General features: G+C 46.6%; 6 protein-coding genes across 10 annotated transcripts; 3 read left to right on the forward strand and 3 right to left on the reverse strand.

Annotated features, from left to right (window-relative positions):
* Positions 1–15: 15 nt before the first annotated feature.
* Positions 16–4,134, forward strand: LOC6737264 (DNA primase small subunit). Its single transcript, XM_016171097.3, has 3 exons — positions 16–214; positions 2,693–2,861; positions 2,918–4,134. Exons 2-3 carry the CDS (start codon positions 2,702–2,704, stop codon positions 4,072–4,074), a joined length of 1,317 nt encoding a protein of 438 aa, XP_016030971.1. The 5' UTR covers positions 16–214; positions 2,693–2,701; the 3' UTR covers positions 4,075–4,134.
* On the forward strand, positions 482–2,607 carry LOC6737263 (PHAF1 protein CG7083). Its single transcript, XM_016171096.3, has 2 exons — positions 482–800; positions 864–2,607. The coding sequence occupies exon 2, from the start codon at positions 870–872 to the stop codon at positions 2,202–2,204; it is 1,335 nt and encodes a 444-aa protein (XP_016030972.1). The 5' UTR covers positions 482–800; positions 864–869; the 3' UTR covers positions 2,205–2,607.
* On the reverse strand, positions 4,121–5,951 carry LOC6737265 (heat shock 70 kDa protein 14). Its single transcript, XM_002084069.4, has one exon. The coding sequence runs from the start codon at positions 5,793–5,795 to the stop codon at positions 4,254–4,256; it is 1,542 nt and encodes a 513-aa protein (XP_002084105.2). The 5' UTR covers positions 5,796–5,951; the 3' UTR covers positions 4,121–4,253.
* Positions 5,952–6,207: 256 nt separating this feature from the next.
* Positions 6,208–11,914, forward strand: LOC6737266 (rab GTPase-activating protein 1-like). Its single transcript, XM_016171098.3, has 9 exons — positions 6,208–7,159; positions 7,458–7,736; positions 7,883–8,066; positions 8,129–8,316; positions 8,376–9,472; positions 9,527–9,715; positions 9,773–10,492; positions 10,547–10,999; positions 11,397–11,914. The coding sequence occupies exons 1-9, from the start codon at positions 6,853–6,855 to the stop codon at positions 11,562–11,564; spliced, it is 3,585 nt and encodes a 1,194-aa protein (XP_016030973.1). The 5' UTR covers positions 6,208–6,852; the 3' UTR covers positions 11,565–11,914.
* LOC6737268 lies at positions 11,915–15,955 on the reverse strand. 2 transcript variants are annotated; one of them, XM_016169952.3, is made up of 6 exons: positions 15,624–15,955; positions 15,231–15,561; positions 14,763–15,167; positions 13,876–14,244; positions 13,108–13,812; positions 11,915–13,041 (listed from the first exon to the last, which is right to left on the reverse strand). In XM_016169952.3, the coding sequence occupies exons 1-6, from the start codon at positions 15,951–15,953 to the stop codon at positions 12,155–12,157; spliced, it is 3,027 nt and encodes a 1,008-aa protein (XP_016030974.1). In that variant the 5' UTR covers positions 15,954–15,955; the 3' UTR covers positions 11,915–12,154. The 2 variants fall into 2 exon arrangements, with proteins under 2 accessions (XP_016030974.1, XP_016030975.2); XM_016169953.3 differs by having other exon boundaries at positions 12,708–13,055.
* A 66-nt stretch (positions 15,956–16,021) lies between these two features.
* LOC6737269 (isocitrate dehydrogenase [NADP] cytoplasmic) lies at positions 16,022–20,575 on the reverse strand. Of its 4 annotated transcripts, none has more exons than XM_016169948.3 (4): positions 20,420–20,536; positions 18,223–18,382; positions 17,633–17,689; positions 16,022–17,552 (listed from the first exon to the last, which is right to left on the reverse strand). In XM_016169948.3, the coding sequence occupies exons 2-4, from the start codon at positions 18,322–18,324 to the stop codon at positions 16,272–16,274; spliced, it is 1,440 nt and encodes a 479-aa protein (XP_016030978.1). In that variant the 5' UTR covers positions 18,325–18,382; positions 20,420–20,536; the 3' UTR covers positions 16,022–16,271. The 4 variants fall into 4 exon arrangements, with proteins under 4 accessions (XP_016030978.1, XP_016030981.1, XP_044778976.1 ...); XM_016169951.3 differs by having other exon boundaries at positions 16,022–17,522; positions 20,420–20,535; XM_044923041.1 differs by lacking the exon at positions 17,633–17,689 and having other exon boundaries at positions 16,022–17,522; positions 20,420–20,535.
* Between the last annotated feature and the right edge of the window lie 4,963 nt (positions 20,576–25,538).

Consider the following 25,538-nt stretch of genomic DNA (forward strand, 5'->3'; position numbering starts at 1 on the left):
ACTTTTAGTGTTGGCAAGCAGAGTAGTGTTGGTAGTCGTGCAAAAACAGCTATTATTTACTGGCACAGTACCAGGAGTCGTGCGATAAAAACTACATAAAACCTGTATAATTAAACGAAATAAAAAGCTAAAACTTGTTTGTGCGAAGTATTCAACCTTGCGGATCCAAAGTAAAGTGCGGATTTTCCAAGAACATAACAGTTAAGATCAAAAAGTAAGTTATAAATCCCTGTCTTTGGTACACAAAAAGCGCGCGAAAATATGAGAACAGCTGTTGCATTCTCAACCAGCGTTGCCAAATGTGGCAAATAAATAAAGCAATTATATGAAATCAATTGTTAAGTAGCCCTAACTGTATTTAAGTCACTAGATTAGATAGCTTAACTAGGAACTTCATTAATATTCATATTATTTGGGTGGCAAAGCCACACCCAATTTGTTTTGCAATTTCGCGAATCAGCTGCCCACTGCGATCTGGCAACGCCATTACTTTGTTATTATCTCATTTTTCTGCTGCGCATTTCGTCTTTGTCCGAGTTTTTTGAAGAAAACAATACAATTAATCGCTTCGCCAAGAACACGACAAGTAGTTGAAAACCCACGAATTAAACAATTTTATTGGAGTTGCGTAATTGCATAAAAATAAACAAAGGCATAACCAGCGAAAAGAAGAAAACGAGCGCAAACAATTGAAAACAGAAAGTGCTGAAATAATAACACCAAATACACTTGGCCATCAATTGCGTATATATATAATTGTTTAAATATATTCGCAACGCGAGCTGATTTCACATATCAAGGTCAGTAAGTTGACGACTCGCAGCAACAACAATAACAAACCAAGATCCCTTAAAAACCCCCAGGTGAAAATGCTAGATCTGGAGATCGTGCCGGAGATTTCCCTGGGCTGCGATGCCTGGGAATTTGTGCTGGGCATGCACTTCTCGCAGGCCATCTCCATCATCCAGTCGCAGGTGGGCATCATCAAGGGAGTTCAGGTGCTGTACTCGGATACCAATCCCCTGGGCGTGGACATCATTATCAACCTGCCACAGGATGGCGTTCGTTTGATCTTTGATCCCGTCAATCAGCGTTTGAAGACCATCGAGGTATTCAACATGAAACTGGTGAAGCTGCGGTATTTCGGCGTCTACTTCAATTCCCCGGAGGTGCTGCCGAGTATCGAGCAAATCGAGCACTCCTTTGGAGCCACACATCCTGGGGTTTACGATGCAGCCAAACAGTTATTTGCTCTACACTTTCGCGGGCTGAGCTTCTACTTTCCGGTGGACAGCAAGCTGCACTCGGGCTACGCCCATGGGCTAAGTTCTCTGGTTTTCCTGAATGGCGCCTCACCCGTAGTGTCCAAGATGTCTCTCTACGCAGGCAGCAATGTGTTGGAGAACAGGGCACCATCCCTTCCCTTGTCCTGCTATCACCGCCAGATGTATTTGGAATCGGCCACTGTTCTCCGAACCGCCTTTGGACACACGAAGGGTCTCAAGCTGAAGCTCTTTACTGAGGGTTCGGGAAGGGCTTTGGAGCCACGCCGTCAGTGCTTCACGCGGGAGCTGCTCTTCGGCGATAGCTGCGAGGATGTGGCCACCAGTCTGGGAGCACCCAATCGTATATTTTTCAAGAGCGAGGACAAAATGAAGATACACAGTTCGAGTGTCAATCGACAAGCGCAGAGCAAACGAAGCGATATTTTCTTCAACTACTTCACGCTTGGCATCGATGTGCTCTTTGATGCACGGACGCAGACCTGCAAGAAGTTCATTCTGCACACCAACTATCCCGGTCACTTCAACTTTAATATGTACCATCGCTGCGAGTTTCAGTTCCTGCTGCAGGCGGATCACCCTTCGATGAGCGATAGTGGTCACGATCTGGTGACGCCGACTAAGCAGGAACATGTGAACATAACCGCCTACACCAAATGGGACGCGATCAGCAGCGCATTGGCTACCTCAGAGCGGCCAGTAGTGCTGCATCGCGCTAGCTCGACGAACACAGCGAATCCGTTCGGCTCCACCTTCTGCTATGGCTACCAAGACCTGATTTTCGAGGTGATGCCCAATAGCCACATCGCCTCGGTAACGCTCTACAATACTGCGCCTCCCAGGCAGCCAGCGCATTCCTGGCAGCCAGCGCATTCCTGGCAGCAGCACAAAATGCAAGACATTCGCCTCACAGTGACCTAGAGTTGTGGAATTTACTGGGCTCCTTTCGCTGCTCCATGATGCTGAACAAGGGAAAGCTCGCCGGTCGTGCTCTATTCTTTAAGCTACAACAATGATCTAACCTAGCCGTAAAATAGACACATACATTATATAGTAATATATATATATACATGGTAGACGTAGATTTCCAATGTAAGCTAAGCCAATCATCGGACGAACTCTCTGACCAGGTTCTTTCTGCGGTATTCCATTGCGATAGCTCGATTCGATTTGTTTCGACCCATAACTGACAATTAATAAGCCTCTTACGTTTAAAAAATGCATGTCGTTAATATATTTCAGTACTTTAAGCTCCAATCGTGTATCTCTCTTTAAAAAAGAAAAAATCAGCAAAAAAATATATAAATATAAGGTTTCGACAAAATGCTTAATGGTTTTGATTTCTTTACGGTCCTAAATATTCTGTTCTTTTTCTTGATTTAATCTTAAGATATGTGGTTTATTTTCAGTTTCTTAAAATGCCCGAACAAGTCGCAGATCAGGAGAACCAGGCTCCACAGCAGCAGACGACTGCTGTGCATGCCTACAATCCCGAAGTCCTGCAGGATATGTTGCCCGTGTACTACAGGCGCCTCTTTCCCCATCTGCCCTTCTACCGCTGGCTATCGTATGGATCATGTAAGTACATCTAACTTCAATCCTTCCAAATAGCCTTTGAACATTATACTTTTCAGCTGAGGATGCTATCTTTTCCAATCGCGAGATTTCCTTTACACTGCAGGACGATATATATATACGTTACCTGTGCTTTGATACCCAGGCTGAATTGGAAAAGGAGATCTGCTCGAGGAATCCTATTAAGATTGACATTGGACCAGTAATGCATTCCAAACCCAAAAACCATCGATCAATTCCTGGCGGCTTAACGCCCGTGCAACGTGAACTCGTTTTTGATATAGATATGACGGATTACGACGAGGTGCGTACCTGTTGCTCTGGAGCAGGGGTATGCCTGAAATGCTGGAAGTTTATGGTGCTGGCTGCCAGGGTTTTGGATGTCGCTTTGCGGGAGGATTTCGGTTTCGAGCACATAATCTGGATTTTCTCCGGAAGACGAGGTATCCATTGCTGGGTGTGCGACCACCAAGCCCGTCACTTGGACGGACGTGGTCGGTATGCTGTGGCGGAATACCTTAACATTATTACCTATGCCAGTTTCGCGGGCGGCAATTCACCCAGATGTTCAATGGGAGACCGACCGCATCATAGCGTAAAGAGGGCCTCAAAGATAGTGGAGCCCATGTTCGAGGAGATTGTACTAGAGGATCAGAATCTTTTTGGGACTCCCAAGGGAGTTACCAAACTTCTTAACATGGTCCACGATGACGCTGCACGTGGCGAACTAGAATCTTATCTGCAAAAGAATTTGGAGGATGGCGCACACTCGCGACTCGTCTGGGAGAGCTTTATTAAGTACGCCAACTCTATGAGGACATCCACGACAAGTGCCTGGAGTCGCAAGCTAAAGAACATTGTAGCCGAAATCCAGCTCGGACTGCTCTATCCTCGTTTGGACATCAACGTCACTAGGGGATTTAATCATTTGCTAAAGGCACCGTTTTGCATTCATCCAGCCACTGGAAAAGTGTGCGTTCCGTTTAGTGTGAGTGCTGTGGCCAAGTTTGATCCCACCACAGTGCCGACGATCACCCAGTTGCTTCACGAGATCAACGCTTTCGATGATAAGAGCAAGAGCTACATGGAGGCGCCGGAGGATAAGAGTCGCATCAAGGACCACAAGAAGACTAGCATGTTCAAGGGTGTCGTGGTTTTCGAGGAGTTCCTGCGAAAACTGGAGCGCAGCCAGAAATCTGCCAGCTTGCAGTTTTGATTCTAATTTTACAAACTAAGATAAGAAAATAAAAGGTTAATGAATATTTCAGTATGCACACACTTTCTCGTTTGCCGCTGCGTATTTATCTTTATTGGGTTTTTGTATTGTAATCATTAGGCTAGCAACAATAAATAGTCTAGGCGACATCGCACCGATTTCGGTTCACAATCCGGCTCTCACATGCAGCGCAGTCGCACCAGCGGCACCACGTTGCCGTCCTTATCGTCCACATCTACCTCAACCTCTAGCTGGTAAAGCCCATCTTCCGGTATCGTGCTGTCGGGCAGACGGGCCAGGATCTCGCTCTCTCCGGTGCGCAACTTAAACGAAGCAGCTCCATTGCTTACGTCATCGCCTTTTCCCTGCTCTGATTGGGGCAGTGATAACCGTATTTTGGCAGGCAGAACGCTTCCCCTGCCCAGAACCAATTTGGCATTGGATTCGTCATTGCCGTGCCAAATATAAAGGTCATCCTCAGCCACCACGCAATCCTCCTCCTTGTGAAGCTGCTGTTCAAGGGGGTCAATCAGGCACACAGCTTGGCGCGCACAGCCGATGGCCACAACCTCGTCCGCCGAATGGCTGTTGTGGAGCTTGGCGTCCGGGAAACGGGCTCCCACTGCCGCCTGAAGCTTCGGGATTTGCATTGTGGCGCCTAGTAGAACGATATCATCTATTTTACTCAAACCAGGATGCTCCTTTTGCGCCTGCTCCACACACTCGCCCAGCTGTTGGATGAGGTTATTGATCACTGGCTGTATGAGGCTCTCGAAGCGAGCACGCGACATCTGGGCATTGTAATCAACGCCGTCCATCAGGGAGTCGATATAAAGCTGCGTGGAAGGCATCGTGGTCAGGATGTGTTTGCAATTGGCAGCGGCAGTGCGGATTTTGGCCACTGAGCGGCGAGACTCATGCGGATCTAGCTTGTACTTGCGACGGAACTCCTCGCAAATAAACTGCACCAAGACCTCGGTGAATTGCCGGCCACCGATGGGGAAGGGTCCGAAAGTAGCCAGCTGAACGAACAGGCCATTTTGGACGGCGTAAAAGGCGATGTCGCTGTATAAGCCACCGCATTTGATTGTCAGCACATGGCGGCGCTGTTCCGTCTGCTCCTCGCCGATGCTGTAGCCTAGAACGGCGGCCGTGGGTTCGGTTATAATCTGGGCCACGTGGAAGCCAGCGGTTTGAGCGGCATCTGCTAGCAGTTTGTAGGCCGAGGCGGGATAGTAGCTGGGTATGGAGAGCACGGCAATGGGCGCCTGTTTCCCGTCTGTGTGATATTGATGGGCCAGCTCCAGCTCAGCGCGCAGCAGCTCCACCGTCACCTGATAGGCGCTGAGGTCCTTGGTCACTACTTTATCGTCTTGGTCTTCCCTGTCGGAGGGTATAGTGTGCTCCATCCGGAACACCAGCTCCTCCTTGTCAAAGTCGCAGGGTATTTCCCGCAGCGCACTGGACAGTTTCTCCTCCGTGAGCTGTTCCTTGGGCTGAAGCAACTGAAAGCTGTGTGCCACCGCCTGGCGCGGACGGTTGGCCATCTTTTGCTTGGCCGTGAGGCCACATTCGATCTCCGAGGTTCCGTCCCAAAGAAGGCACGCTTGGGACACACGGTCGCCCTGTTTGTTGGCGATCACCTCCGCCTTGCCATCCGCGCGCACGTGTGCGATGCAGAGCGTGCTGTTGCCAATCTTAATGCCAAATCGAGGCCACATCTTTGGGGAGTCGGAATCGGAGGCAGAAGTACCCGGACTTAAGGAATTATCTTAACAAAATGCAACGAATAAACGCGCACGTTTTTTTGCAGCACGCGCGGTAGTGTTGTGTGGCAGAGTATTTGGCAACACTGGCGGGGTATTATGTCACGGCGATGACACTTTTTCGATATGTACTTATGTTTTATGTGTTCTCAATATTTTCATACATCACATACCACGCTAAATTTGAAGATTTGGTTCTTTGAACTACGATAAAAAATATATTTATATTTATTTAATTTTTTTCAAGATAAGTCATTTATGGATTTTCAAAGAAAAATGTTTAATTATATTGGATCATTTACCTATCGATTAAGTCGATAGGTACACTTATTAACACTTTCAAAAGAAGTATTGAATAACGTAAGCAGCTGTTTCCTTTCGATAGGAATCGACCTACTGCAGACCATCACTAGCTGAAAAATATGTAAACAAAACAGACGGAAAATCGCAAGAAAATTGCTTAAAACCCGATTAAAAACACAACAATACAGGGCCAAAACAATGTAATACAATTCTGCAAAGTGTAGGCCATAATAAATAAACCAAAGTATAAGCAGAAAGCAGATGCACGCGCTAAAGTAACAAAAAATCCATAGGAATCCAAGCGCAGAGGCTATAGAAGCAAACTGTTGACCCCGCCGACCCCACCGTCCACCACCCCCTTAAAGGCCCAACCCCTCCAATTCCCCTGCTAAGTGGGCACTGTGTGACATACATGCGCGTGTGTGTACGCCCCCAAAACCCTAAGCAAACCGTACCGATTCGTCATCGATTTACGGCGGAACCAAGCCAAACAATGCGACTCCGCTGAAAATTGGACAAATTGAAAACGAAATCTATTAAAAGCGAGTGCGAGTGCGTGGCCTTGGAACAGAAATTGATTTGTTTACCTGCCCTGAAAATGCGCAATTCTTAGGGCTTAAGAATAAAGAAAGTCGGAATATATCACACACACAACAAAGAGTAACCCATTTGGGAGTGCCTGGAACTGAGGCAACCTTGAGTGTTCGGAATGGATGATAATCTGAGCACCAAGTCCTCGGAATCCTCGATAACAACCAGCGGGGAGTACGAAATAGTTACCGACAGCAATGTGGCCAGTCCCATGGAGCAGGTGAAGCAGGTTGTCAACCAGGAGGGGACTCAACCTGAAGTGGGAGGCAAACCGCCCACTTCGCTGAGTGCTCTGGCTCTGTCCTCACCCGAGGCTGGAGGAGATCGTTCGCCCACACTGGACATGGCGCACAATCGCAACCTAAGTGACATGCAGCACGAGATGACGGACGCCCTCAAAGATCTGGAGTTGGAACGCGGCGTAGGTGAGTGAAGAAACACAACTGAGAGGGTGGAATGGGTTGCCCTGGGTAGCCTGAAGTAAACTCAGTCGTTGCCCAACGCCAGCTGTGCACACAACGTCGCGGTCGCTCCACTATTGGAAACATCAAACGATTGCTAAGCCTAACCAGCTGCAATCTTATCGGCGCAGAGCCGTAGTGCTACGCTGTCATGGAAACAACGACAAACAAACCGAATAATAATACTTTCCTTAAACAAAATTCCGCATAATTCGACATTTCTTATTGCTCGTCGCGTAATTGACAATTAACATATTTGCAGCTGCCAGTGGGGAGAAGTCAGCGCAACGTGCTCCGAGTCATCAGCAAAAGTCTCTGACCCTACCGCTCACGGGCTCCGGCGGGAGATCTGCCGATCCTGAGATGCGTTTCCCCTGCACCTTGTTCACGCCCAAAAGCGAGGAGACCCTCGACGATGCATCCAGCTCAAACAGAGTGGGTCATTCAGTGTTCTATGACTGCATAGACGCTAGCCCCGCCTGCGTAGAGGAAAAACAGGATGCCATGAAGCCGGATAAGGGCGACACCACCGACGAGGAGGGTGAGTAGATCTCTTAAATTGGTTAAAATCCCAAAAATCAAATCCTATACATTTTGTTCTATATTGTATTCCTAGACTCCTTAGACTGAAATATATGTTTAGTGTAATTAGTGAAATTTAATTGACCATGTGTTTTTCATTTTTAGTTTCTGAAATCGATCAGGGCTGCACCATATTTTCCGGAGTCACCTACCTGGGAGCAGCCAACATTAATGCTCCAAAATCCGAGACGGAGGTTTACCGCATCATGGGCGAGCTAAATAGTGGCTCAAAGTCGGTGGGCCTGAAGATCACTGTGAGCATACCCAATTGCTCAGAAGGCCTGGTTGTGTGAGTAAAGTTTTTACTGCCCCTTGAATGACTCACTGAGCGTCATAATGCTCCTATTACAGCCTCCACGATGCAGAGAGCAATACTATTATTGCCACCTATGAGATATCCAGCATTATCTTGTACTATCGAGGACCAGTGGATACGGTGGAAAACGGATGCTTTGCATTCACTTGGCTCCACGGCGATGCATTGTTTCAGTGCCATGTGTTTCGGTGCCATATTCCCGAAGCGGTTAATCAAGTCAGCGGTGAGTCAGATCATACAGTGATTTCATCCCCCCGATTTATTCAAAATCTTCGCCCGCAGCCTGCTTCCAGAAGGCATTCCAGACTTATCCGCCCAGCATGAGTTGCAGCCTTAATTCGGCCGTTGACATGGCCAACTCTGTAACCTCCGATGTAAGCGGGAATCCTTTAAACACGGCTGGGTATGAGTTCATAGTCTCCTTAGAGATCCGTGAGCGAGTGGCAAAGAACTCCTATGCCGCAGTGCCTCGCGATAGGGGATGCTTCAAGCTAAGAGCGAACACAGATAAGGAAGTGTGCATCACAGTCAAACAGACTCCGTCAAATGTTCTTCAACCATTGCATATCGAACGGTGTTTCGGTGTTCTAGTGGCACCCGGAAAACTAGTAGTCCAAAAGGATATGCATTTGATCGACATGCACAGCATGGGTTACATCCAGCCAGGCGGAACAGGAGTAGCAACCGAATCGGACAGCAATGCCCAGCAGAGCTCCACCTGGCCGTATACAATTCGAGCTGAGTGGAAAGCCCAGGAGAAGGCCTTTGAACAGTTAAATCTTGAGTCGTCCAAGACCAATCTCACTGTGGCCGTAGACATTGTGATGCGACGTATACAGGAACCGGTTAGGTTCGTCATTGAGACCCCAGTGACCATTCAGTCGGCCAGCGAAATGCGTATTATGGACCATTTTATGTCAAAGCGACCCATGACACTAAGATTCTATTTGCATCTAAAGCGGACCGACGAGTCCAACTGGAAAGTAAATAGCATTGATCCCTCTGAGGAAATTACGGAGCAGCCGGGCCACCAGCAAAGCTCTTCCCTGCTCAAGATGGGTATGAATAATCTATCGCGCATTGTGCGCAGTTCGTCCATTGCCTCGATTGAGGATGATTGTCCCTCGGACTACAGCAGCGATGGCGATGAGCCGCTGCTGAGTGGCACTGGTGAGGTATCTAAGGATTGCTCGCAGGACACGCTCGACGAATGGGATCCCATTCTGCGCGAGTGGGATTCCGAGAAGAGACCGAAAAATCTGGCACCTTTAGTACGCCTCGGCGTTCCAGAAGCACTGCGTGAAAAGATCTGGCAGAAGCTAGCCAACGTCGAGGGCAGAATGGAGATGAACGACAAATACAAGATCTTAATCACCAAAGTGAGTATTGATGCTATTCATCTGAAAAGTAATTAATTGAAAATGTACTTGTAGGAAACCAAATGTGAGACCGTTATCCAGCGGGACATCCATCGCACTTTCCCGGCGCACAAATGTTTCAAGGAAATTGGCGGTTCTGGCCAAGACGCTCTTTTTAAGGTGTCCAAAGCGTATGCCGTTCATGACAGCGAGGTTGGATATTGTCAGGGTCTAAGTTTCATAGCAGCTAGTCTGCTCCTTCATGTAAGTAATTAATAATGACACTACCAAGAATGAATGCTTACGCACTTTAATTTTCAGATGCCTGAGGAGGATGCGTTCTGTGTTCTGGTAGCGCTTATGTACGATTATGGGCTCCGTGATCTCTACAAAGCTGGATTCGAGGTCCTTTACCTTCGTCTCTACCAACTGGAGCGACTGATCAAGGATCAGCTGCCTAAGCTGCACGAACACTTCACAGCCTGCGGCATTGAGACGCACATGTACGCCTCCCAATGGTTCCTAACCCTATATACAGCGCGATTCCCATTGTGTTTTGTGTTCCACGTGCTGGATGTCTTTCTACTGGATGGACTACCTGTGCTCTTCCAGGTGGCAGTTACTCTCTTATCAATCTGTGAATCAGATTTGCGACAGCTTGATTTTGAGGGCATTTTAAAGTATTTCCGTGTAACGTTGCCGAAGAAGTGCCGGAGCTCCAGTCAAGCACGCAAGGTGATGAAGCAAGCCTGCGAACGTAAGATAAAAAAACTAAAGCAGTACGAGGAGGAGTTCCTGCTGAAGAAGCAGCACAAGGAGCGCCTGGAGAAGGAGGCACAGATTTACGAGAATCGTTTCGGTGAGGAGAGGCGCAAAATGCAGGCGGAAATCGACGCATTGAACAAACAACTGACTTCCGCCAAAGAGCGAGCTGTGGAAAAGGAGAAGAAGCACACAGGCATTATACAGGAATACAAGCAGATCATCCAGCGTCAAGAGCAGGACATGAACACACTAAGCGAGACTCTAGGAAAAGTGATGGTGAGTTGCATTGTAACATAAATCGGACGGGGTATTCATTTCTCTCCCTTTCAGCACATGGTTTCCAATTGCCAGGATTGTCAGCAGCAGATCGACGCCGGCAATGACAACGCTAAGTCAGATGACGGCAAGACCAGGCGGCAAACCGATGCCATGCGGAATGCCAATGAGCATCCACTGGGTCCACTTGATCCGCTAAACGCTGCCTCGCAACGCATCCGCGAACTAGAGCTGGAGCTGGCCCAGGCCAAGCTAGCTCAAGTGGAAGCCGAGTGCAAGAACCAGGACCTGAACCATCAGCTCAGCAATACGCTCAGTGAGCTGCAAACCAACCGCAACAGCTGGCAGCCCTGGCTATCGAAGACCTTCAATTCGCTGCAGGAGAAGGTGACCACGCGAGGCGGCCATCGGGATAATGGCAGTGGCGGACCGATGCCGTCATTCCAATCCTACATGGGTCAGGCGCCAACTACCCTGAGCGAGGCCAGCTCCCCCAGCGGCAATCAGGTAACCTAGAGTACAGTGATCCGGCCAATCTGTTATGACTGAAATTTCTTCAGTTTATTATTTTTAAGTTTTTTATGTATTATTTCTATAAATAAGAGGTGGGTTATCAGCCCACGAGCTGAGCTCCAGGAATGTTTTCGAAATACTTTAAGCTAACTGGGAACACCCAGCCATTACTTATCATTGATTAATTTAATTGCGCGCTTTCCCTCACACCATGACACACATTGAGAATCTTTATTTAGTCGACTCTATGCAGGCATTGAACCCTTCTGCTTCTGTTAGTACCCCGAACCCGGTTTGCTTATGATTTTATTGATATTTTGCGTTGCAAATAAAACCACGTGTATATAACATACTGAATTTGAATATTTTGGTCCATCGTATGGCTGCCCAGGAGTACAAGACCTTTGCATTTGCGTCGGTGGGAGGGTCACCGAAGTTGCCCAGCAAATTCCAGGCCACCAAGCTGCGCAACAGCATCGACAGTCTGCGCAATATAGTGGTGCCCCTGGACACCGGCAAATCGCTAGCCGAGAATCTCAAGCAACAGCTGCAGCAGTAGGAAAAGATACAGATACAACGTAGGAGGATCTGGATAGCAGGCAGACCTACGGCAGTGACTACGTCTGGTATTATTTATCATATTCGTCTATATATACATATAAAAACGTGTATTTTGATTTCCATATATATGCGAGTAATAGATTTTTATTATTTTGCACTTTGAGGCACCCGAAAGTCAGTGCTGGTCAGGATGTGCCCCGGATCAATTAGTGGGTTGAAGTGAATCTTGGGCGATGGATGTTCGTTGTTGTTTTTTGTGATCTGATCTGGGGCACATGACTGACTTGCTCTTTGGCAAATGCTACACGTATAACGGCTATAAATAAATAAAGTAACACAAAATGCTAATTCATAATGTAATTATTTATTTCTTTTTGCGGTATGGTACATATTATAAAGAATACAAACGTTGAGACCTTGTGGATAAGGCTCGATGATGTTGGAATTAATTATTATTTAATAATTTCAATAAGCTAATAACATTCGAGTAAGGAACAGGCTTATTTATATGTGACCAGATACCGACCAGAATCACACCAGGCTTTAATACTATCGTTCCACTTGTCTACTCCACCTTGAATCTCCCGCTCAGATGAAGAACAATCGCTGCATTCCCTCGCTCCTTTTTTGTGGCGTAGATACCGCCATTGTCGCATAGTTCATCAAAAGATCGGCCGACGAGCTGCGCTGCATGAGACGCCTCCTACCGGCACTGCCACCTCTGGCATTGCTAAAGGATCGGCTTCGCACGTGACCCCGATGACGCCTCTTGGGTCGTTGGGCTACGGCTCCAAAGCAGGACACCTGCTGCTCCGCTTCGCTCTCACTTTCGCTGTGACTCGGGTGACTTTCCACTATCACATGGGACTGGAGTGTCTGGTTGGATTGCTCCATCTCCTGGGTAATGGTCTCCGATTCACTTGTGTCCTCGGGGGTCAAGCGGGCTCGCTTGCCCACACTATAACTCGATGGATCCCTCGATAGCTCGGATCCGAAATTACTGCTGCTCCGTTCATGTGGAAGATTAGTGCCGTAGCTAAGGAAATCCGGGTACGGCAGATGCAGCTCATCGCTTGTGAATGCTTCGGGAGAGGAGAAGGTATGTCGCAGCCTCCGGACTCGGTAACCCCTGCCAGGTGGAACCTGCTGCACCACCAACCACGATCTCTTCAGGAACGTGTGCTCCGTGCAATTGCTGATTGTCTGCTCCGGACTCTGTTTCTGGATCTGGTTCTGGTCGGTTGTCACAGGACTCTCTGCCGTCGTGGAGGGCAGGCCTAGAGTGAGTGAAATGCTAAGTGAGTCGCCTCCCTGGGTGCACTCATCTGCCGTGCTGCCGGGCGTTGTGGCTGACCCACCTGCTGTGGGTAGTTCACCCCCAGCGGATAACGATGACGGGCTCGTTGAAATCCCCACGGATTGGACCCGCTGCTGCCCTGACTCCTTTGCTGCCGGGAGAGACGTGCCTGCAGTGCCTGCAAGTGGGACTCTGTGGGTAAGTTAGCGACTGCAGGGCGGGATTGGGGGAACTCTCGACCTACCACAAATAGCCGTGGCGAGGAGCATTCGCTGGGCCATCGTCTGTACGTGTTCCGCATCCTCCGTTGTATCCGTGGCCGCCACTGCATGGGTCATTGCCGCCGCCGAGGTACTGGGCTGTTCCTGATCTCTTTCCAGGCTGCAGCTGCGATGCAGTGGGAGTACAGATTGCATGGTGCAATTGCTTGCGGCGCGACTGCAGCTCCGATCTCGAGGAGGGGCTCGACGGGCTCGTCTCTGACGACGTGGCTCCCGTAGCTCCTGTTGCATCCCCACCTTGATGACCTCCTCGTAATCGGGTGGTGCCTCGTAGCTGGGCGGTTCGTCGGGCGTGCGATCCTCGTCCTGGCGATCCAGCAACTCACTGATCGTCTGCAGGTGGCTTTGAAGCTCCCGCTGGTGTCGTGCTCTAACCCCCATCCTGTACAGGATCACCATCCAGCCGGACAGCACACCGAATATGCCAAGTGTGCTGATGATAAAGATTCCCGTGGCTGTCTTGAGATCTGGATACTGGTCTATCTTGGGGAAATAATAGTTGGGCTTGTGGGAGTACCAGCGCCGATCGTGATGCAGGTGCGCCCAGTCCTCCTCGCAGGAATCCGGCTCATCGCTGCCATCCCCACAATGGTCGAAGCCATCGCAGTGGAGGCGAATGGATATGCAGTGGTTGTTCCCGCACAGAAACTCCGAGCCAATGTAGCAATCTATGCAAATTGAATTGGTTAATTAAACATATTTAAATTTTCCAAATTTTCAATCGAACTCACTCAAATAGTTGAATACGCTGTAAACGATGGCCAGCTTGGACGACATTCCGAATACCCCACGCAATCGAATGTAGTAGCCATTGAGGATGGGGGCCACATGGCTCTCCTTGCTCAGCCCATTGTTCGGCCACATCACATTCTCGATCTCCACGGCATCCGAGGTGGTGCCCTGCCGAATTGTGAGCTCCGATCTGGCGGCCATGCCGTAAAAGTCATCCACTCTCAACGAGATGTGGGTTTTCATCATCATGTAGTTGTTGCCGGGCTTTATAATCCAAATGCAGTCAAACAGCCGCACGTCCGTGGCATTTTCGATCATGTTCATCATGGTGATGGCGCCACCAGGTCCGGTAACCATTCCCCCGCAATCTAGAGGTGGAATACAGATATGTACATAAGCATTTTTGTGCTGTTGCATCATGCATTGTGATCCAACCTGCCGCAATAGTGCATAACCAACCCCATTCCGGATTATACACAAGTATTTGCCCAACCACCACCCTACGGGCAATGATCCAAGAAATCGATTGTCTTACCAAACCGAACCCAACCAGAGTCACCCAGTTTCCACTTCAACGCCTTGCATTGACATTGATATTCGCCAAGTGGCCACCCACCCACTTCCTCTGCCAAAATCAATATGACAATTGCCTGCAGACTTTCAAGTGCCCGACTAATCCGAAAATTATTCAAATGTCCCTATTCCTACAGAGAAAATAAATGCCAACCCCTTTTAAAAGTTAATTAATTTGCGAGTTCTAAAATGAAGATCTATAAACATATTGTTCTATACTTCTAATCCTGTTGCATATTCGTCTATTAACCTTAGATATTAGTAACTTGATAGTCTTAGTTTTTGTTCAGTGTACTGCAACCCACGCACTCACCTGTGTAGGCCACCAGTCGCTCGTCCTTGAGCTGCTTGGAGGATACGAAGCTAACCTCGGCGCGAAAGCCCACTCCGGTGGCGGAATTTCCCCGGAACTGCAGGAGCAGAGACTTGCCGCTGCTCACCGTGATCGGCGGACGGAAGTGCTCGCCCGTATAGGAGTCTAGCATCTGGCCATTGGAGTCGAAGATCTCCAGGGTGGAGGTGAGGCCCAGTTGGAAGTCGGTAAAATCCAAACGCACCTGGCAGTTGTCCGCCTCGCAGGTGAGGATGTGTTCGATACCATAGTCGCGTGGATATGCCATCGGGAAATACGGCGTGGAGATCACTTGCGGCTGGGACTTTGTACTCCCATTGCCCACAATAGACTGCTTGGGGGAACCACTGACTATCCGCACGTTGCCTATTCCGAGGGAAATCCGGATAGAACTTTCTTAAAAACCTACCAACTGATTCTAAATCTTACGTTCCGAGAAGTATTGAAGGGAGAACACGTGCGCATTGCTGGCTCTGTAGAAGAACTTCAACTGCAGGGTCCTGGTTTTGCTCCGGAACACCTTGCCATCTCCGCAGAACTCCTGGCCGGAAATGGTTGAATCGTAGGGCGGCTCCGAGAACTGGATATGCTCGCAGGGACACATGCTGGACTTGCCACCCGTATTGCCACAACTTTTGGAGAAGTTGGCATAGGTGAAGGCCACTCGGATGACGCACTCGGCACAGGTGACCAGCTCCAGGCTGCACTGGTACCACACATCGCCGGCCACTGCATCGTTCTTAAAGACCAGCGGCGAGCTCTGTTTTTAAGTTCATAATTGCTGACCAAATCCCGTCCAGAGAAGCTGGTAAATACACTTACTCTATAGGCAGTAGTAGTCACATTCCGAGCGTGCAGCTCTCCGGCCGGACTTCCCAGCTCCAGGAAGTGACGTCTTCCGTCCCAATGATTGCATATATCCAGATCCCGGTAGCTACTGGTGGCGGGATACGCCTCTCCTGGCCAGCAAAGCAAGCAGATCACGTAGGCCAGCAAGTAGCCATAGCCCAATGCTTCGGCTAGCATCGATAGTTTCGTCCTTCTAATAGGATCCTGATCCCCTTCCGCTTGAACCGTCTCGGTGTGGTGCCGCCAAGTGTTAGAACACAACTGTGGCCGTTTCGCTGGCAAATCCAATAAACCCAGAGCCATCAGAAGCCGCACAAGTTGACCGGGCCTCGTAACGAGCCCACCCTCGACTGGGTTAAAGACCTCTCGAGTCCGGTATAAAAATACATTTATTTGAAATTTCTTTTCCGTTAGACGTTAAAGGGAAATCAGGGTTTTTTTGCGTCTCGCAGAGACAATGAAACAGTGTGAAACATGCATCGAGGACATGGATTTTTAGCCTAGGACATGCACATCTACAAAAACGAATGGAAATATTGTGAATATGGTGACGAGGACGAGGCATCGCTGAGTGGTTCTCTAGAGATGCGAGGCCTGCTGCTCGGACTGAGTGCCGGATAGTCACTTGGCGGAAACGGCATTCTTGGTCAGGGCGGTCTCCAGGTTCTTGGCCAGCGTGTTAATGAACTCAAAAGTCTCCTGGTAGTCCTTGCGAGACACGGCGTTAATGCTGCCCTTGATGCAGATGGCCAGATCCTTGGTCATGGCGCCGCTCTCAATTGTGTCGATGCACACCTGCTCCAGAGTCTCGGCAAACTGCTTCAGTGGCTCGTTGTTGTCCAGCTTGGCACGGTGCAACAGGCCACGGGTCCAGGCGAATATCGAGGCAATGGGGTTGGTGGAGGTCTCCTTGCCCTGCTGGTAGAAGCGGAAGTGACGCGTGACCGTTCCGTGAGCGGCTTCAGCCTCCACGGTCTTGCCATCGGGGCAAAGCAACACGGAGGTCATCAGACCCAGAGATCCGTAGCCCTGGGCAACGGAGTCCGACTGCACATCACCGTCGTAGTTCTTGCAGGCCCACACGAAGCCACCCTCCGACTTCATGGCATAAGCAACCATGTCGTCGATGAGGCGGTGCTCATACCAGATGCCCGCCGCCTCATACTCCTTCTTGTACTGCTTGTTGTACAGGTCCTCGAAGATGTCCTTGAAGCGACCATCGTACTTCTTCAGAATGGTGTTCTTGGTGCTCATGTACAGCGGCAGCTTGCGGTCCAGAGCAAATTTGAAAGAGGCGTGGGCAAAGTCCACAATGGAATCGTCCGTGTTGAACATACCCAGGGCAATACCAGGGCCCTTGAAGTCATTGATCACCTCATCGATGACCTGACCGTCGGCACCCTTCCAGGTGAGGGTCAGCTTTCCGGGTCCGGGAACCACGTAGTCGACAGCCTTGTACTGATCGGCGTGGGCATGGCGACCGATCACGATGGGCTTCTGCCAGCCAGTCACCAGACGGGGCACGTTCTTGCAAATGATTGCCTCACGGAAGACGGTGCCTCCCAGGATGTTACGGATGGTGCCGTTGGGCGACTTCCACATCTTCTTCAGGTTGAACTCCTCCACGCGCTTCTCGTCGGGAGTGATAGTGGCGCACTTGATGCCCACGTTGTACTTCTTGATGGCCTCAGCACAGTCAATGGTGACCTGGTCCTCGGTCTGATCACGGTGCTCAATACCCAGATCGTAGGTATGAAGCTCAATGTCCAAGAAGGGCAGAATCAGTTTGTCCTTAATGGAGTCCCAGATGATGCGGGTCATCTCGTCACCGAGGACATCCACAACGGGTCCGGCTTTGATCTTTTGTGCCATCTGTTCGGAAGAGCATACCACACTTGAGTGCTTGAAGGGCAGGATGGGAATCTTATTAGCTATATGAAAAATGGATTTGTGTCTGAAAGCTTCGGTGTTGGGGTATTCACCTCGCTCACGGCGGACATCCTTTCATTATCCATGGATATCTTGTGGGTTTTGGGGTCCTAAACACAGGCGATACAGGCGAAACTTATATGTATGACGATAATAAACTGACAGCTGGTCAAAGCAAAGTGAACTTTGATCCGCCTGGGATAGGGTGGGTCGATATTGATGGATGGAAATTAAAACACACCGTGTTTCAAAAGTAATCCCTTATCTTTACTTTGTAATATTTAATATTTCGTTATGCTTCTATGATTATTAAGGTACTTGCTCAATATCTTAAAAATTAAGATCTCTACTTGACAATCATAGCTAATTAACTTAAGGAAAAATTGTTTCATATTTTTTGTATACACAAAAAAAAAAAAACAGTCAATATAGTAATCGTATCTTTTCGATACTAACAAAAGAACAGGCTTGCTTAAGGTGACTACTTGATTGTTTTTTATTTCAATATTAATACCGACTACAAAAAATTCAAAATATCTTTTGCACTGAACTTTTATCCTGATCATCGACACACCCTATTCCGAAATTTAGCAAGCAAAGAGATATTAGAGCGACAGAGGACGTGGATACAAGGAGGACCTACCGCGGCGCTGATGGCGAAATTGGCCCGGAAAACGGCCTGGCTGAGATGCGGCTGCCGGTGGACCGACGTCATCATTGCGGCTGTGCGGCGCAGGGCGAACATTTTACAACCGGATGGATGTGGATGCGGGTAATATTAATATGAATGAACCGACCGACGACTGGAAACGAGAGACGAAAGTGTTTGTCACCAATGTGGAACAATACGACACAATATGACACTGGAGTCCCGGGAAAGCGACAAATCTCCGGACAAAGCAAAATGAAATGCTGTGGGCGTCAGACGCGCTCTAACCGTAACTGATAACTGTAAAGTGCCGTTAAGCGCTACAGTTTCCCACTCTCTTGGGTGGCGTACAATCGTCAAATTGTTGCGCAATCGGCGTAATCACAACGTTCTAAATGCCCAGTCAGATAAGATTTAGAACCTCGGACTTTGATAAGCTGCTCTCACAAGCACTCGCCGCACTTCAAAGACAGCGTTTTAATTAATAATGTAACAAGAGTATAAAAACAATAAGCACTCGGCGAACGCGTAAACATGTAATCGTTATCGCCGGCTGACTTGTCAATCGTTTTCGCATTGCGGGTGGCATTGTCCACCACTTCCAATTGACAACTGTTGCGTTTATTAGCTGGCGAAAAACTTTTCCACTATTGCGGGCTAGCCACTTTTATTCTAAGTTCACGGCCGACTTGTTTTGATAAGGAATAAAAATTAGAAAGGCGCGTGGCGTTTAGCTAATATATTCAACTTTATTCGAATTCTATATCAGCTGGTACGTGCGGTACTATCGATAACGATAGTCGAAGTGACATGTCAAAGCTTAGATAATATTTGAACTTGGGCGCCAATGCGTTTTTTTTTTTGTTGCAAGGGAGGCTCGCTCTGATTATCTCGAAACGTCTACCATTCTTATCTTCTCAGTCAATGCCATTCACTTCTATAATATACTAGCCATTGCGTGATGTTTTTTTTTGATTTTTCTTTTCATCTTTAATAGACCCATCGTCTGGCTTTAATATAAATATCTTTAAATCTTCAGAGGTACATATGTACCTAATTAACATATCGAGGTGGCGCGATCGCCGAACACGCCATAAGCTTAGGCCACGCCCACAATTGGCTGGGAAAAAATGAGGAAGTCGGTCGAAAAATAAAAATATTTATGCTTTCACCAAACGAATTTCACAAGCGTTTTTTTCCTAGTCCAACTGGGAGACCTCGAGCATGGTACCATATTGATAAGACTTGCGATTGGTAAATAAGCTTGTAATGACGGGACGAATAATTCTCTAGATCTAATCAATCTGATATTTTCTCATCTTCTTTTTTGTCTATTACCAGAAATATATATTGTTGAAATTAAAAGACAGTAAGATGACTTTTGACCCTTGAACTTTATAAAACTGTTAATGCAAAATACACTGCCCATCTGTCCTTATCAAATTTAAGTTTACGATAACCTAATAATAGTAATTACATGTATACAGGTCTGTTTTCTGGTTTGATAAATGAGAAAAGTAAACGTTGACTGTTGAAGCTAAGGTTTGCTTTGCTAAACAGTACCCAATTTTTAAAGAATATTTTATATTTAAGCACTCAAATTGAGCATGCAAAAGTCCCAATGAGATACGAGCTATCTTCTCGAAGCATCTATTTGTAGATATGCATAGTAATTGTATAGGTTTAATTAAAACTGTCGACACGAATTCAAGATTAAACTTTGGACAGCACCTGGAGAATCAGGTGGAAAAGGCCTGTCGAATGGGCTACGTGTCTCTCTCTCTCCACATATACCCCTCTCTTTCTCCCTGCCGCCTGTTCACTCTTTTTTTTTATCTGTATCTCTCTTTTTCGAGAAGGCAAAGCGGTGCAAAGAAAAAACAAAAACAGCGGCAGACAAATAAAATGCATATGAAAACAGACCGGTGGGGAAAGTTCGGGCCCAAATAGGTTGGGCCAGAGGTTATGCATAATGTTAAACAGCGCAAATTATTTGCATTAAGGAGGCTTGATTGTGGCAAATTTACGTATCGCAACCGATTTGGAAATCCACCATTTTTTATTTGCTCAGATAAATTGCAAGTCAGCCGTTGAGTGCAGTAAATAGCTGGGCGGAATGCGATCAGAAGTGTGGGTGTTTGGCGTGGAGTTTGAACCGGCTTATATAACGCTAAACGAATGCTCCACTTACCTTTCAGAATATTTAAAATGCCGGATTTAGAATGTTAGAAACACAGACTAATTGAATTGCAGACCGAAAGATGGCGAACCACTCCCAATCAGACGCAGCGAATAACTGAAACTGATTTGGCGACGACAACAATACAGAGCAAGAAGTGGCGCGTGTGAAAGATAATTCCGTAGATAAAAACATGTTATTAATCAGCTGCTTGCGAAGAGCTTTCCCTCGAACTTTTGAGCTTTACTCTCGAGTTTTGCAGCACTCAGCTTTAGTTCGTCTTGCTAAACCGCCAAACATAAAATTTGAATTCTCAATTGTGAGAGCAGCGTGCGTTCGTTTGCTTTAATGGCGCTAAAAGAAAATCCATAAAATGTGCTCCAAAAGTGAAATGTTAGCCGGCGCCGTTTAACTGGCCTTAAGTATGCAAAAAAAAAAAAATAAAATTGCCATCTTTTGTTGTGACCGCCTTTAATGTGCGAAAGTGTGCTGCCATTAAGACGCGAATGCTACGTTCTTTCGCATAGTTTGGATAGTTGAAATGAATGTGAGATATTCAGTAATGATAATGAAATCATTGAATTAGTTATTGAATGAAGAAACAAGAAAATGCTCTTTTACATGCTCCGTTGTTATTCTTATCGCACAAAATTACATATTTTATTTTTCCCGCCTAGATAAATAGTTACCCATCTCATTAGGGACCGCACCCGATGGGCATTTTCAAACAACGCGGCTGGAAAACATCAAATGCGGCGACAGCCAACCGAACACGCATGAAAATCACTCGATCTTGGGCCTATTATTTGACAAAAACTGGCTAGAAAACTCGTCTAATTGCGACGCTTTCTTTGCTTTTGCCGTATGGCATTAGATAAGCGCCGTTTATGCGCGCTTATATAACCCCCAATTATAACGAGTCTTAATTTGTGCATGCCAATGCATTAAATAACATATTCGGTTTTGGCCCATCCTCTCAGGTAAAATAAACGCGTGCCGGCGAAACCTCAATGTAAACGTGCTTTGGTTTTCTGCCCTGCACCACTTCACTTCAGCTCGCTGGATGGAGTCTAAGCCACCAGTACCCGCCATTAGCCATGTCAATGAACGTGAAATGGCCACTGGTTGCCACTTGGCCACTTGCTCTTGCCCAGGCACATCATTCACACATCGGATGGCAGATAGTTTCGTGGAGTGCGTGCCCGCACTGCCTTATTTGTTAGTTGGCATTGTTAAACTATTACTTTTTTTTTGTGGTTCCTCGTTATGTAAACAGATGGCAAAAAAAACAAAATTAAACCTAAGACAGAAGCGTCTGGTAAACTACTTTTAGTTTCAGCCAGCGGAATGCTAAGGAGAAAAGTAAAAGCAGCAGAAGAAGCCATCCTAAATATTAGCTAAATATGCTTTCTGTCTGTCGTTTTGAAAGTGAGCAGTAGCCAGCGCCCTCGAATGAAGACAATTTGCATAAATAACAATATGTGGCAGATCTTTAAATACGTATAGAAAAATGCTCGTAAATACCGGCGCACATCACTCATCCGCCCGGGTGAACGGCTAGCATTCCACACTTTTCACTTGTTACCCATACGCCCCGTGGTGCGGTGCGAATTCCTTTTGGCCCCCACGAGGAATTCACCCACTGAGATGCCGTGCACGTGCAGCGGATCTCGCTGTGATGTTATGGATTTTTGAACGCCTTTCGATCTCTAATGCACGCCTGCAATAACAAATTACTTCCTGTCCACATTCCAAGCGGCCGGGTGTCTTTGGCTGTTACCATTCTGAAGACGTGTGTGTAGCCAAGGCATCGGAATATTACTATTAATTATATTGAATGGAGAAAGTCAATTTCGTCAAACAGAAGAAGAAAACAAAAACAACATACGCAACAAAAAAACAAAAAAAAAACAGACCAAAACGAACCAACTCCTATGCTGAACAGCAGCAGCAGCTTGTCTTTTGTGCGCCATTTCTAAAGACGATGTGTGGCTGTCAGTCAGTCAGTCAGTTGGTCAGTTAGCCAGTTAGCTAGTGAGCTAGTAAGCCTGGCCAGTTTCCATTTCAATGGAGCTAGCGATGGGAGCGTGCTGAACGGCAGACCAACATATCAAGTCTTCTAAGCTGTATGACTGAGTTCAAAGAAATCGCCATAAGTATATCATAAAGATTTCTATATATTTTATATAAATATGACTATAATGATACTTTTGCACAGGAGTAGCAGTATCAGAATGGCCCGAGCTGGGACCAGGTGTCATCCCACTTTGAAGTTTCGTCTCAATTTCTCCAGGTCTCATCACTCAGCACTCCAAATATTTAAAGCGCTTTCAACTCATCTCCAATCTTTGTGGAGCTGATTTTTTTTTGGTAGGTGAGGGGAGACTCATACCAAAGTTGATATCTTAATCGCATTGCCGATCTGGTATGGCACATATTTCATTTCTCGCCCAGCCCAGATGCAAATGTCTTTTACGAGTAGAATGCATGGAAAGGAAATCTTGGACTGCTCCATCTGCTCCATATCACTTTCTTGGCGTGGTCGCTTCTTCGATCTTCTAGAAGGCTTTTTCATGTTATTTATCAAGCGCTCGTTTCATTGTGTTTACAGTTATGTATCGGACTTTACTGCTTATGCAAATTTATGCTAAGCCGCTACAAAAATAGCCAGATCTTAGCCCACCATTGACGATGTGGGCTACTGAGGCACTGGACTTGGGTTCGTCTTCGTCTTATGCGGCATCATTTACTTCCCATCGATTTGATTGGTTTTTAATTTGACTGCCCGTCTGATTCAGACGGCGAAGCATTGTTCATCAGTCCATCAGGTGAAAGGCGTTGACGTTGTCAACTAGGAAACCTTGCCAATAACTTGCAGATATTGTGAATGGCTGTTGAAAATGAATGCAGCACGTGAATATGAGTGCAAGTTAATTGGTTAACGTCGAATATGTTCATACCCTGCAATGCAGTCATAAAATGCAGGAAATAAATATTAACCTACAAAATTCCCAATGCATTTTCAAAAAACACAAATAAGACATATTTTTAGAGATATTTAACTACTAATTTATTTAGTGAGTGTACTTTCTGCAATCGTGTGCGAAATCATTCAAAATCGAAAGCAATGCCAGGGCATTTGTTTTTCCCATTTCGCCACTGAGCTTGCCAACGTAGTGCAGCCGCATTGCATACCAATTGTCCACTGGGTCAATGTATCGACCAGGCCCAGAGACATCCACATGCGTTCAGGAGTCCAAGGGCCAAGATCACAGCTACGCAACTTGGAATTCGCTACTTCGGTTTCGGTTTTGCATCCAGCTCCATGTGAGAAATCATTAATGCGCTCTCGAACCGGCGATCTTGGCTGACTGGCTGGCTGGTTGGCTTTCGGCTTTCACATGGTTAATGCCAGACATGGACTGCTTCTATTGTTGTGTCAGCTAAATATGGCCAATAGCCAAATATTAATTCATGTGTTCCATCTGGTTGTATGCAAATTTTCCACCGGCTCGAAAGTAATTGAAGCTGCAGCGGAAATGTTGAAAGCGCTTGGGGTTCTAGGATGGGGAATGGCATTGGGATTTGGTTTGGGATTGGGATCGGAGAGTGGCCCGAAGGCAGGACAATGAAGAGGAGACAGGCAACGTGGGGCAGGAAGTGACTTTTGGCAAACATTAAGAATATATATTTATATTAACATATTTCAGTGACTGTTCCTTAAACAACTTGGCTTTACTTTTACAAACTTTAATTTTTAATGAAATTATTGATCACTGCTTAGTTTCCTACCTATCAATCTTATTGATTTCTGCGAAGATTTAACCCTTGATTACAGGAAGAGATTTTTGGCTTGGAATTATAAAGTTTATTTTTAGCTCATCGGTTGTATAATTATTTTCTCATTTCTTTGGCCAATGAAAGAAGCCCTCTTTTCGTGGAATATTATAAAAATACATTTGTGGCAGTTCGTTTCTGGTTTTTGGCATCACAGCCAAATGCCAAATTCATTGCGGCCATGACAGGCCTGAAGTTTTGCTTAAACCCTTCACGGCATTGGGATCTCTGTCTTTCGAATGACTTGTACTTTGGAGGGTGAAAATCAAACTGAAAAGAAATTTAATTATACAGCATAGGACAGCGCAAATAGTTCCACATTGTCTATCTCATTTTTGTTTTTTTTTTTTGGGATAGAGCCTCATCTTCCGCCTCCATTCGAGATCTGTCTTTTTGTCGTCGAAAGTAAAATTTCCAATTGATTTTTGTGCGGTGTTTTACATGCTTTTCGTTTCCATCATTATTCAGCCCGGCAATAGTTGAGCATCATGGCAAGGAGAAATGCCACCAAGAAGCATTTAAATAAGCACTGAAAAAAATAAGTTTAATAATATTAATGAAGAAGAATAAAAGTGAATTTTCAACTACTTATGTTCTCTTTCGAAAAAGTGTGATCTTGCATCCGAAGAAGTGGTCTATTTTAGGATATTTTCAAGATGAATAATTAATGTACTCATTTAAATATTTGTTTATTGATTAAGTTCCTTTCTAGGCACTATTCTATTGAAAATAGTAAGCAAATAAGTAGTGGTATAAATCACAATATTTCTTTAAGTGCTTTCCGACAGGCAGCACTTTCATCGTTTTACGCTAAAACGCTTACGCAGCATGAGACCTTCCTCGGATTTTATTTTTTGGTAAGAGATATTGCCCACGAGTGCTGGAGGGCAGGCCTTCTATTGCGGATCCGTGCAGTTTTGAAAGCATCATGGTTTGTTTGGCGAGGAAGGAACCGTGTAGCGCATGGAACCGTGGAACCGGGCAACCTTCGCTTTCGAAGCACTTTTCTCGCCGCAAAAAGCCGCCAGACTTCCCATTCAAATGTCCAAAGTAATCATTACGATTTTCAGCTGGGGGACAGTAATGATGTGCTAATGATGCCTCCTCAACGTGGCCGGCAATTAATCTTTTCCAGTAGAGCAGAGCACAGCATTCGCATTCGCATTCGCTCATTCATGCACGTTGCGGGTTTTATTAATTGATAGCGAAATTATTCGAAATTGAATGTGTCTTTGGGCACTTTCACTTGCTTCCAGCATTTTTTAAATTTGCCCAGAGAAGAGAAGGAATTTTC

Source organism: Drosophila simulans, chromosome 3L (assembly GCF_016746395.2).
Source record: "Drosophila simulans strain w501 chromosome 3L, Prin_Dsim_3.1, whole genome shotgun sequence".
NCBI classification, from domain to species: domain Eukaryota; kingdom Metazoa; phylum Arthropoda; class Insecta; order Diptera; family Drosophilidae; genus Drosophila; species Drosophila simulans.

What these genes read in the sequence shown, in the direction of transcription:
- LOC6737264 (XM_016171097.3), top strand. Translation starts at nt 2,702, where the DNA reads ATGCCCGAACAAGTCGCAGATCAGGAGAACCAGGCTCCACAGCAGCAG. An exon ending in CTGGCTATCGTATGGATCAT is followed by an intron (nt 2,862 to 2,917) that starts GTAAGTACATCT and finishes TATACTTTTCAG; the next exon opens with CTGAGGATGCTATCTTTTCC.
- LOC6737263 (XM_016171096.3), top strand. Translation starts at nt 870, where the DNA reads ATGCTAGATCTGGAGATCGTGCCGGAGATTTCCCTGGGCTGCGATGCC.
- LOC6737268 (XM_016169952.3), bottom strand. Translation starts at nt 15,953, where the DNA reads ATGGCTCTGGGTTTATTGGATTTGCCAGCGAAACGGCCACAGTTGTGT. An exon ending in CCTTCAATACTTCTCGGAAC is followed by an intron (nt 15,168 to 15,230) that starts GTAAGATTTAGA and finishes CCCTCGGAATAG; the next exon opens with GCAACGTGCGGATAGTCAGT. An exon ending in CCTCGCCACGGCTATTTGTG is followed by an intron (nt 13,042 to 13,107) that starts GTAGGTCGAGAG and finishes TCCCACTTGCAG; the next exon opens with GCACTGCAGGCACGTCTCTC.
- LOC6737265 (XM_002084069.4), bottom strand. Translation starts at nt 5,795, where the DNA reads ATGTGGCCTCGATTTGGCATTAAGATTGGCAACAGCACGCTCTGCATC.
- LOC6737266 (XM_016171098.3), top strand. Translation starts at nt 6,853, where the DNA reads ATGGATGATAATCTGAGCACCAAGTCCTCGGAATCCTCGATAACAACC. An exon ending in CAGCTAGTCTGCTCCTTCAT is followed by an intron (nt 9,716 to 9,772) that starts GTAAGTAATTAA and finishes TTTAATTTTCAG; the next exon opens with ATGCCTGAGGAGGATGCGTT. An exon ending in GCTCCCCCAGCGGCAATCAG is followed by an intron (nt 11,000 to 11,396) that starts GTAACCTAGAGT and finishes ATGGCTGCCCAG; the next exon opens with GAGTACAAGACCTTTGCATT.
- LOC6737269 (XM_016169948.3), bottom strand. Translation starts at nt 18,324, where the DNA reads ATGTTCGCCCTGCGCCGCACAGCCGCAATGATGACGTCGGTCCACCGG. An exon ending in ATTTCGCCATCAGCGCCGCG is followed by an intron (nt 17,690 to 18,222) that starts GTAGGTCCTCCT and finishes GCCTGTGTTTAG; the next exon opens with GACCCCAAAACCCACAAGAT. An exon ending in GGATGTCCGCCGTGAGCGAG is followed by an intron (nt 17,553 to 17,632) that starts GTGAATACCCCA and finishes CTGCCCTTCAAG; the next exon opens with CACTCAAGTGTGGTATGCTC.